The sequence below is a fragment of the Mastomys coucha genome, unplaced genomic scaffold, assembly GCF_008632895.1.
Source record: "Mastomys coucha isolate ucsf_1 unplaced genomic scaffold, UCSF_Mcou_1 pScaffold20, whole genome shotgun sequence".
Lineage (NCBI taxonomy): Eukaryota > Metazoa > Chordata > Mammalia > Rodentia > Muridae > Mastomys > Mastomys coucha.
In genome coordinates this window covers 34,231,555-34,244,059 of record NW_022196903.1, presented here as the reverse complement: position 1 = coordinate 34,244,059, position 12,505 = coordinate 34,231,555, and the positions used below count along the sequence as shown (strand labels likewise).

General features: G+C 36.5%; 1 protein-coding gene across 1 annotated transcript in view; it reads left to right on the top strand.

Moving 5' to 3' along the window:
- Kdm7a (lysine demethylase 7A) overlaps window positions 1-12,505 on the top strand; it is a 64,043-nt gene that overhangs the window by 35,538 nt on the left and 16,000 nt on the right. Inside the window, exons 8-10 of the mRNA XM_031381612.1 lie at window positions 390-477; window positions 1,810-1,916; window positions 10,026-10,117. Coding sequence (XP_031237472.1) covers window positions 390-477; window positions 1,810-1,916; window positions 10,026-10,117 — 287 coding nt within the window. The remainder of the gene's footprint in view (window positions 1-389; window positions 478-1,809; window positions 1,917-10,025; window positions 10,118-12,505) is intronic.

Genomic DNA, 12,505 nt, shown 5'->3' with positions numbered 1-12,505 from the left:
ATAGCCTGCGTATTCATTCACATTGCCAACTAACATTACCAATACTTGAACCATAAAGTACAAAGAAGTTTCGTAGTTCCTCAAATGAAAATGTACTTTCTTAATTCAAACCAGATTTGACTAACCTCAGAGTAGGATCTTACATTGTAAAGGTGATTGTTTTTAAATTAGAAAAAACAAAAACAAAAACATAGACTTAGTATAAAACCTAGCATACTATTGGCCTTTAATAAATACTTATGAACGAGTCAATCAATTATAGTCATCATCAACTTGTTTAGTGCCCAGATCTGAAGTTAATTGATTTTGGTATTTAAGTTATTTATTTCACGGGTAGATAGCATCTGTTTACTTTAGAGATTGAAGCATCGCTGATTTGTGTGTTTCAGGGTGGATCCATGCTGTGCTCACTTCTCAGGACTGTATGGCTTTTGGAGGTAACTTTCTGCACAACCTCAACATTGGCATGCAGCTCAGGTTTGTATCGTCAGTACTCACAGGGCCTTTTGTTCCTCAGCAGAACACTGATGCTTGTTATAAAAAATTATATTTTTTATATTCTGTGAGATAGGCCTTGAAGAATAATTAGGAATGGGAACTTTTAGAGGATCTTTTCAAATGTAAAATAAAATTAATAACTTGTTCAATATGATGATAGCCCCCACATTTCAAATTTTATAAAACATACTTTTGTCTATGAACTAGTATTATGAGAATGATTAAATTAGTCAGATTCAGGTATACCTGTGGAGCTAGAACAATCCTTAAGTCAGGATTGCAATCAGAATACCTTTATATCTTGATGTAGGTAAAGGATGAACAGTTATTTCACCTTTTGATGAGATCTGACCTTTGTGCTAACTTTGTCCCTTCACTGTACTCAGAAAGGGGGTACTGTTAGCCATATTACATGTAGTACCAATACTTCATGATGAACACTGAGTGATGACTCAGAAAAGGCGGAACACCTCTTGGGAGGCCATGGATCATTGGGATTCCCCGAATGGGGTGACTCCTGTGACTGTGTGTACATGGGAGCCCTTAATATTTTAGCCATTGAAGTTAGCAAAAGAGATGGTGGCTGCTATACAGTACAAGGCTTTTAATCCATGGTAGGTTGTATACCTACCAATATAAGTTTTAGTCATTTTGTACCTAAGGTATTTTTGGAGCAGAGATGACTACTTCTATACATTCTGTTGTTAGGAATCTATAGCAGGAGACCAATATTGTACAAACTATGGTCCTTATCTTTATACTTTGACTAGTTCCAAGTGTGGTATTGATCGTGAAAGCTTAGTAGAGCCTAAAGAGACTGTTGGTGGGTATTGCAGTGTTGTTCAACACATGGACTTTTAACTGATTTTTAAACATTGTTTTATTAGTGGAACTATCATAAAATCCCTTTTTGTTAAGATTAGGATACAAATCCCAGGAAGTGAAGTGATCTTTTACAATATCCAGTGTAACTTTTCTTTCAAGATAGGGTTTCTCTGTGTAGCCCTGGCCATCCTGAACTTACACTGTACACCAGGCTGGCCTCAAATCCAGAGATTTGCCTTATTGTGCTTCCTGAGTTCAGGGATCAAAGGCATACACCACTATCACCTCCTGGCTCCAATGTAATTCTTAGGTAGTAGACTGTCAAATTTAGTAAGGTCACAGTTCTGTGTTGTCAAAAAGTGATGTTGTTAAGTAAATATACAGTCCTACATATTTATCATGGCCTGCTTATTTTCAGTTGATTACCTTCATTTGTTTAACTTTGAAATGCTAACATTAACTGTTCTTCAAATTTCATTCATTTAGGTGTTATGAGATGGAAAAAAGACTAAAAACACCAGATCTTTTCAAATTTCCTTTCTTTGAAGCCATATGCTGGTTTGTAGCCAAAAGTTTGCTGGAAACCCTGAAAGGTAATGAGTGATTTGCATACTCTGTTCTGTGATAAGATGTATGATTGCAGAGTCCTTGAGGGATACCTTTTCCTAGATGCTACCCTCCATTTTAAAATTATTTTTATCTTTAATTGTGTGTGGGGGGTGATGGTGGGGGTTGTACATGTGAGTACAGTGTTGGGAACTAAACTCAGGTCCTCTGCAAAAGCAATTTAACTGCTTTTTAATGGCTCTTTTAACTGCTGAGCCATCTCTCTAGTCTGGCTCCCCCAACCCCTTTTAAGAGTATGTATTTTTCCCCTCCCCTTGATAAAAATCTTTTTTTAGCACTTAGAGCAGTGTTTCTCAACCTTCTTTAATATACTTCCTCATGTTGTAGTGACCCACCCCCTCTTTATAAAATTATTTTGTTGCTATTTAAAAACTATAATTTTGTTACTGTTATGAATCATAGTGCAAATATCTGATATGCAAGATATCTGTTATACCACACTGTTAAAAGGGTCATTTGACCCCAAAGGGGTCATAATCCACAGGTTGAGAACCACTAAGTTAGAATATTTAGTGTATAATAATCCCTTACATATTATTGGGAAAAACATTTTAGTGTTTTGCTCTCAAATGTGTAGTTTGTATTACAGACTATTACTTAAAATACCTGTACTATTACCTAACACTTGTTCTGAAATATTTGCCTAAAAAATTAGAGGGGTGGGGGATGGGCATGGTGATGTGTGCCTTTAACCCTAGCACTCAGGAGGCAGAGGTAGGCAGCTCTTGAGTGTAAGGTCAGCTTGGTGTACATAGTGAATCCCTGACCAGCTGGGACCTCCCCCTTCTCAATAAAATTAAGAAAGAAGGAAAGGAAGGAAGAAGGAAAGGAAAGAAAGAGAGAAAAAGGGGAATGGTTTGTGTATTCTGAATGTGTTCTATTAATCACCATTATGACTGTTATGCTAGCTAGTTTAATTCACCTGTTAGCATACAAACCAACTGAAGAAGAATGTTTTTAGCTGGACTTGATGATACAAATCTATAATTCTACTCAGCCATTTGAGAGGCTAGACCAGGAGGATGAGAAGATCAAGACCAGCCTGGGCAACTTAGTTAGAATTTGTCTCAAAGGAAAAAGAGGGCTGGGGATATAGTATAGTCCATTCGTAAATAGGACTGAGGTCCTAGGCTCCATCCCCACTACCACACACACACACACACACACACACACACACACACACATACACACAAGCAATTTAAGAATCCTTGAAGATCTTTTTTTAAACAGGGTACAACTTCAGATTTTGATGTATTTGTATCTTGATTTAATGTTTGAGCAGTCAAGTTGGAGATTGGAACTTAATTTACTTTTTTTTATTCTCTGTGTTAGTGGGAATATAATTTGTTTTACTAGTTAATTTGCAAATGGTGACACCTTTAAATTTTTTTTTTATTATTTTATGTGTATAGATGTTGGCATGTTTGTATGTTTGTACACCATGTGCACCTGATACAAGAAGAGGGTGTGAGATTGCTCAGAACTGGAGTTACAGGCAGTTGTGGGCCACTGTCTTAGTTAGGGTTTCTGTGGCTGGGAAAAGAGATGCCATGACTACAGCAACTCTTTCCTATAAGGAAAACTGAGGCTGGCTCACAGTTCAAAGGTTAGTTCGTTGTTACTATGTTGGGAAGCTTTATAGCTTGTATGTAGACATAGCACTAGAAGAGGTAGCTGAGTTCTACATCTGGATCTGCAGGCACAGAAAGACACTGGGCCTGGATTGAGCTTCTGAAACCTTACCCCCAAACACACTTGCTCCAACAAAGCCATACCTACTTCAACAAGGTCACACCTCCTAATAATGCCACTCCCTGTGAGCCTTTGGGAGTTATTTTCATTCAAAACCCCACAGCCACCATAAGAGTGATGGGAACTTCTGCAAGTGAGTGTTGTTAAACTGTTTTGCCATCTCTCTAGCCCCAAATGATGATACTATTATAGTGTTAACTCTCAGGAGAACAAGTGATAGTACTCTAGAATCTAGACAATTATTTCTTTATTTAGTTAACAATTATATAAGAAAAGATGAAATGAAAAAAAAGTAACAACCAAAAGTTTATTATTGGTATAGCATGTATGTCTTCACACACACACACACACACATACACACACACGAGATAAAACTATGGGGTCATTTCCCTCAAAAGAAAAAAAGGGGGCTATTAAAACTGCTCAGTGGTAAGGTGCTTGCAGTACAAACCTGATAACCATCTGAGTTTGAACCCTATAACCACATAGGAGGGAAAGGAGAGAACCAATTCTGCATTTCTCCTATGAGCTCACACACATACTAAATTATTTTAAAAAAATACATTTATAAAGATTCTGCCTTGTTTTTGAATGGAAGGTGAGAACAATGGGTTCTGGCAGTACAGTGTCAGGAAAGAGGCTGTGACAGTTTTAGGGGTATGTGTATGATGGGTAGGGTCCCCAGATGAGGAAGACAACACAAGAACAACTGGTGCTCTAGAAATGAGACTTCAGCGTGAGTACTTGACACTGTCAAGTATTGTTCTTGGCTAAAAGAATGGAAGTGGACTATGGAGTTGTACTCATTTCTCAGGGATAAGATGTTTTGTTTGTTTGTTTTTTGTTTTCTTCTCTTGAACACTCTCCAAGTTCAAGTCTAGAAAAGCAAGAACATGTATTATACATTTGTAAAAGTATTTTTTTTTATTTTAATTTTTTTATTTTTTTGGTTTTTTGAGACAGGGTTTCTCTGTATAGCCCTGGCTGTCCTGGAACTCACTTTGTAGACCAGGCTGGCCTCGAACTCAGAAATCTGCCTGCCTCTGCCTCCCAAGTGCTGGGATTAAAGGCGTGTAAAAATATTTACGCCCGACTGTAAAATTATTTTTAAATGTCTTTGTTTTTGAAATAAAAGTCTAAGTCCTAAACTCTCTAGATAAGAGACTATATATACTCTTAACTATATATTCTCTCTCTTTCTCTTTCTCTCTCTCTCTCTCTCTCTCTCTCTTTCTCTCTTTCTCTCTCTCTCTCCCTCCCTCCCTCTATCTCAAATCTCATTCTGGCACAGGAACCTTAAGAGACTGTCATTTGGTTAGCCAGAGGAAGTGCTACTAATCCATATTCATTCTGCCTGTCTATTCCCTCCCCACAGATCTCTTCTGAGAGGCTCACTGACCTTTGAGAATAAAATAGGCGTTGATCTGAGAGATGAAATCTTATTATTACTCAGTATACGTTAGCAACAATTTAGTCTTAGAAATAACTAGTATTTTGTTACCTCACATAAAAAAGTTCAGAAATCCCGAGTGAGGTCTATCACATTTATTATTCAGGGTTTTTTTGTTTTTGTTTTTCTTATTTTTTTAAACAGGATCTGACTGTATATGGAACTCACTGTGTAGACTAGGCTGGCTTCAAACTCAGTGAGATTGGCTAGCCTCTGCCTACCAAGTGCTGGGATTAAAATATGTGCACCACACTAGGCCCAACACTAAATTTTTTGAAGAATGATCATGGAGTATCTGTCTATATTTTCTTTTTTTTTTTCCTTTCTTTTCTTTTTTTCTTTTTCTTTTTTAGAGCTGAGGACTGAACTCTGGGCCTTTCACTTGCTAGGCAAGCGCTCTACCATTGAGCTAAATCCCCAACCCCTCTATTTTTCTTTAATGCCTTTTACAATGTTGTTAAACCTTGCACTTACATATCTTTTGTTTTGTTTTTGTTTTTCGAGACAGGGTTTCTCCGTATAGCCCTGGCTGTCCTGGAACTCAGAAATCCACTTGCCTCTGGCTCCCAAGTGCTGGGATTAAAGACATGTACCACCACTGCCCGGTACACTTACATATCTTGGTAGATTTATTCCTAGGTACTTTGTAGTTTAGTGCTATTAGGAAAATAACATACTATTGTATATAGTTATTCCCATGGTAAAGCCATGTAAAATTGCTGTTTTCATATTTCAAAATGGTCAAATACTGGCAACAATGTATGGTTCAACCTAATTGCAAGAGTCCAACCCAGGACCTTGTGCTTATTAGGCAAGTCTTCTACCACTTAGCTATAATCCTAGCCCTGAAACAAGCATTTTTCAAAGCATCAATTAAGTTGTTTTTTTTTACCTTGAATGGAGATTACCTGTGTAATAGCCTTCTTAAACTAAGTGCACACAAGTATGTGTGCTTGCCATCATTATAGGCTGGAAATAGGAATGGTCAGTTATTACCTCACAGTACATTCTTCACCACTAACCTTTTTACTTCCTGATGTGGACTGTTATAACACTTGTATGATATTAAGTGAGAGTTGATAGTATGAACCTCCAAACTGTAGTTCATGCCAGTGTTAACAGTTAGCCAGTTTAGATTTTTCTAAGTAAGCTACTGAAATATTTTGCTTTTGCATTAACTTACCTAAATTTTGACCACATATAAAATTACCACATTTGGTTTTTAATCACTCTCTTTTAAGACAAAAAAGGCATTTATATATGTGAATGTGTACATTTATACATATAACAAGGTTACTTAATAAAAAATTAGGTATAAAAATTATTTCTATATTCTTGTAAAAAATAGCTTTTATTCGCTTGATGTAGTCCTCCATTGGCTAACCTAGGCCTAGTTCTGGAGGCGTCTGGCCTCTGTACAAGCTAATCTGGGCCTAGAATGTTTTCAGCCTCTGAGATGGCTGCTGAATAAGCTCACCCTTTTCTTGTTCTTTCTGAACTCTGGCTGGCTGGATCAACTCAGCTGTTCTGGCTTAAACTCCTCTCCAAGATGACTGATCTGGATTCTCTATCTTGGCCACTTCTGAGTTGCTCTGTTTGACCTTACACCTTTGTTAGCAATCTTTCTAATCTTCTGGTTCCTTGTTCTCTTTCTTGTTCTGTCTTTAACTGTGTCTAGCTTGCTTCCTCTCTGCAATCCATGTACAACTGCTCTTTCTCCCTCTCTGTGCTGCTCTACTGACCCTCTCAACTCTACTGTATTCTTCCTGTATTGTTCTCTCTCCTTCCTGCTTTCTCTGCTTAGCCTGTAAGTAGCTTTCCTTTCCTCTCTCTTCTCGAGAGAGCTGGGCATATTCTGTCAAATCTTTCTCTCATTTGATACTTTGTCTGCCACTCAATTAGGCATCACTTTCAAACATGGGTACTTCCTTCTACAAACTAACTTTACCTTCATTGTTTGTGATTAAAGGTAAGTACTAAGGGTGTGTCTGTATTCCAGCCAGACTGGAAACAGGTTCAAATATTCTGTAACATATTCTATCACTGAATTAAAACAAAAGAGAGAGAAAAGAAAAAGAAAAAGAAAAACGGTACTTTCCTACAGTGTAATTAGGTTACATCTCCCCCCTCTTCTCTACTTAATCACTGTTGTTACTTTTGGCAATAATACTTTTCTTTGGCTTCATTACCCATGTTTTAAATGAAAATATTTTTTTCCATTTGTAAATTTCATATAAAAATTTCAAAAAGATACTATCCTGTGGGCTTTAAAAATTATATTTTATTTATTTTTGGTGTAGGAGGGGTATGAGTCTGCTACTGTGTATGGAGGACAGAAGATAAGTTTTAGGAGTGGTTCTCCCTTTTACCATGTGGGTCTCAGGAATCAAACTCAGGTCATTTGGCTCTGTGTCAAGCACTTTTGCACACTGAGCCATCTTGCCAGCCCTCCTACAACCTTTTACTTGGCATTGTTTTGCTGATTTGAGATAGGATCACTCTCTCTCTCTCTCTCTCTCTCTCTCTCTCTCTCTCTCTCCACTTTCTGCTAGCATTAAAGATGTGCATTACCACATTTGAGTTATCCAGCTGTTGTCTACAACCATGGTTTTCACCTTTTCATTGCAGTAATATTCTGTAAAATAAACATGTTAATTTTAATACACCTCGTCTACAATTGTTGAATATTTGGGGATTGTTTTTTAGTGTTTGGCAGTTACAGAAAATGGTTGTTGACAAGTCCTTGTCAGTATCACCTAATACATGAGTTCTTCTAGAGAACTGACTCAGTTGCTAATGTTGTTAACATCTGTGAATAATGACAGTTTTGTTCTCTTTTTTCTAATATTTATATGTCTTTTGTTTTTATCCCTCTACTGTGTCAAAAGGCCCTGAGAGCATAACTAAGAACAGGAAAGGTGGGCACATATATTTTCTTCATAGTCAGGAAAGGAAAACTTTTTTTTTTATTAAAAAAAATTTATTAATTTTTTACACCTGCTGGGTAGTACAAGACTATTAACACTATAACTCATTGAATATACAATAAATGTTCACATTTAAATAACAAGGTAGAATCAATACTTAAAACCAGTGGGCCAGCTTCAGCTTCTCATTAGGTGCTTTTTAGCTCTAGATATTTTAAGAATTTTTTGTTTTGAAAGGATAATTCCAGGTCAGAAAATAATTCAAGAACATCAAAACAAAAAAGTAGGAAAGGAAAACCTTTAGCCTTATAATATAAAGTGTTATGGCTGCTTTTTTTTTTTTTTTTTTTTTTTTTTTTTTTTTTTTTTTTTTTTTTGGACACTTTTAACAGGTTTAGGAAGTTCTTATCTTTAAATTAGCTAAAGGATTCTGGGTTGTGTGTTTTTGTTTGTTTCCTTTCTTTCATTTAAAATAATGGAGGATTTGGAGGAGATGGCTTACTGCACAAACATGAAGAGATGAGAATCGAGAATCTAATTCTAGAACCCATATAAAAGTCAAGTGTAGTGGCAACGGAGGGGTGCAGATGAGAGAATCCCTGGTGTTCGCTAGCTGGTGAGGTAGTTTTGTCCAGTCATTGAGCTTCGGGTTCAGTGAGAAACCATGATTCAAAAAGTATAGTGGCAAGCCAGTGAAGATATACAGAGTACTTGCCACCAAGCTCTGGACCCACGTGGTGGAAGGAGAAAAACTGTCTTCTAACTTCACACACAGTCACAGTGGTAGGCATGTACTTTCTTCCCTGAAATAAAATGTTTAAGAAATAAGTTAGAGGGTTGTATAATATGCCACACATTGAGTTTTTAATTATATCTTATTTTATTAGTGTGTACATTATATGTGTACATGTATGCAAGTGTTCTCAGAGGCTAGAATTGGGCATTGGATCCCTTGGAGCTAGAGTTAGAGGTGTTCTGAGCCATCTGATGTGGAGCTGAGAACTAAACCCTAGTTTCTGCAAGAGCAGCAAGGGCTCTTACCTTGTAGGCCATCTCTCTGGCCCCAGTGCTTTTTAAAAATCTCAGTTTATATGTTCCTTAACACCTTTAATTTTAAATTTCAGAATATTTTTGGTTTTCTATAGTTATTGTTACCATTATCTATATTGATTACTAGTTTAATTGTATTTTAGGCATATAAGTGATTTAAATCATTGGATATTTGTTGAGGTCTTTTTATGATCCTGAGGTATGGATGATTTTGTAAATGTGCTGAGTATGTCTGAAAAAAAATATGCATTTTGTAATTCCTAGGTACAATATCCCATTTATGATTGTTGAATCAAATGTTATATTGCTTGAATTGAATTATCTTTTTTTTTCAGTCCACTTTACTGCTTACTATTTTTGCTAGAAATATTCCACTGTAATTATGAAATTGCTTCTATGCTATTTTGTAGTTTTGTCTTGTTTTCTGTATTTCAGGCTTGTTATTTTAAATGTTTTTCTAGTGAGTTTAATGTTTGAATGTGTTGAGATAATTCTTTATTAGTGACAGTATATTACTATGGCTATCTCAACTTTACTTTGAAAGCTTGGCATCTTTTCTCCACTTTTTTTGTGGATGGGTTTCAAGATAGGATTTCTCTGTGTAGCCTTAGCTGCCTGGGAATTGGCTCTGTAGACCAGGGTGGCCTAGAACTCACAAAGATCCACCCGCCTTAGTGACTAATGGAATCCTACTGTTTTATTTTAAACTTTTCTGTATTTTTTTATATGCTTAACATAAGCATTTAGTATCACGTAGTTCTGTTCCTTTTTCTTTCTTGTCTTTTGGATTATTTCTTGTCCTGTTTTGGGTGTCGTTAAGTTTTATACTTGAAATATTCTTTTATAAACTTTAGAACACTTTTAACTTTCTTTTCTGTCTCATTTCATTCCAACAGAACTGAAAGAAGATGGTTTCCAGCCTCAAACTTACTTAGTACAGGGAGTAAAAGCACTGCATACTGCTTTAAAATTATGGATGAAAAAAGAAGTAAGATATTATTGCTGTGGTTTTTGTTTTAGTTTAGGGTTTTGGGTTTTTGTTTGTTTTCATTTTTGTTGTTTTTTGTTTTGTTGGTATAAGATTAAGAAAACGGAACTTTGGTTGTGTGGGCAGCATTTTGTGCCATTTGTAAAAGGAATGGAAATTGTACTTTATATGTAGTTTGAACTCGATGGTTAGATTATGGTTAGAGAATAAAGAACTTTAGCTTTTCTTTATTCTTGAAAAAACAAAATGCAAGTATATTTGAGATACTAAGAAACAAACATGCAAATAGAGTTAAAAGAAGCCATGTTGAGCTCTTAGCATGCCAAGCACTAGGTTTTGTCTTTCCATGTCTGATCTCATTTAGTCTCAGAGCAGCTGTATGGGGCCTAGATGCTGCTGCTGTTCCCATTTAAGTAACTTTCCCAAGACAACTGGCATGGCTGGCATGTGAAGCTGGACTCTTGAGATTGCAAGTCCCTGCTCTTTACCACTATGGTAGATTTATATAACAATGAGGCAGAGGAAGGGCAAGACTTACTTATGGCTCAGTTATTTGCAGTTATCCTGGCCTTCTTCTAAGAGCTCATCCAAATCTGCATTTGGAGTTAATGTTTACTTTTCCTTCCCTTATGCTTCTGTAGCATATTCTTAACACACTTTGACTAAAGTTTAATGTGTATAATATGTCCATGTCTCCTTCACTAAGCTTTTGAACTCTTACTTGAACCCCATGGAACTTCACACATAACACTAAATAATATAAATGATAATTGTGTATGCTGATGATTTCCAGATTTCATATCAACTAAAAAACAAAATCTTGCTATTAAAGGATATGAGAGAGCCAGCGAGATCTTGGGGGTCTATGAAGCATCTGCTGTGCAAGCATGCAAACAGCTCAATCCCAGGGGCTAATGGAGAGGTTGAAGGAAACTCTACAAACTGGTGCTCTGTCCTCCACACGTCTGCCTTGCCATGTATACAACATGCACGTGCCTGCACACACACACACACACACACACACACACACACACACCATCTTCCTCCTCTTTCTCCTCCTCCTCCTCCTCATCATCATCATCATAAATGTTAAAAAGGATGTATTTGGGGAAAAATAAGTAAAGGCTGTTGTCCTTGCAGCTGCATGGTCCCTTTTATCTTAGGATTATTGCTACATTAGGGCAAGGTGCTATAGAAACATCCAGAAAATCCAGGCAGTGGTGGTGCATGCCTTTAATCCCAGCACTTGGGAGGCAGAGACAGGTGGATTTCGGAGTTCGAGGCCAGCCTGGTCTATAGAGTTGAGTTCAGAACCGCCAGGACTACATAGAGAAACCCTGTCTTGAAAAACCAGAAAAAAAAGTAAAACCATGCCTACAACTGTCAGATTCTATCATGTGTATGAGGAGGAAGAGCATAAGCATTCTAACAGCTATGTAATGTGATGAAGGGTAAGCTGTGGAAATGTGTGCCACGTCTTGGTAGGAAGTTGTATCCCTTTTTTTAATTACCTAACTCAGTGTCTTAGTTCTCTCAGTTGTAATGTGGCAGTAATCATCATAACCTGTAAAAGGCTGAGCACCTCCAGTCTGAAGTGTCCCCAGATCTAATATATGTCTGGTCCCAAGTATCTTAGATGAGGTATATCCAACCTGCAGTCTTTTTGTCACTCTGATACTGAGGGGATTAAATGGGTTCATGCTTACCAAATGCACTTAACAGTATCAGAACACATAGTTAGCATTAGTCTGTATTACTACTGTTAACTAATTTGTTTCAACAAGTTATACTACTAAAAACAAATCTGAAAGTCACATGCCTTTAAATACAGCATCCAGAAGGCAGAGGCAGGAGAATCTCTTGAGTTCAAGGCTAGCCTGGTAAATAGACTGAGTTCTAAGATAGGCAAGGCTACACAACAAAACCATGTTTCAAAAAATAAAAAGTCTGCTATAAGCAAAAAAACAGAAGCTAGTATGTATCTAAAAATAAAATGTTCTTAAGATACAGAGATAAATATTTGTAAATAGACATAAAATAGTATTCATTTATAGTTAATAAATATGCTCACTTACTAGTTCATTGCTTGTTCCTGTTAATGGTATCTTTTTCTCATTTACTTTTGACTATTAAACTTTTAACTCAAGCTAGTTCAGATTATACTTTCCATTAAAAACAAGGATTACTTAGTACCAGTATTCCCTCCTTATAAAAATCCTTATGTATTTTGAATTAAATATTAGGTTAATTTCTTTATTACTAGTTGTAGTTAGAATCACAGCAGGATTTGAAGTATAGAGTGCATTATAAATAAGATTCACTGTGAGACAAATCCATTTTAAACTTTTTTTTCTTTTTGCTTCTGGGTTTTGGTTTTCAGTTTTTTTT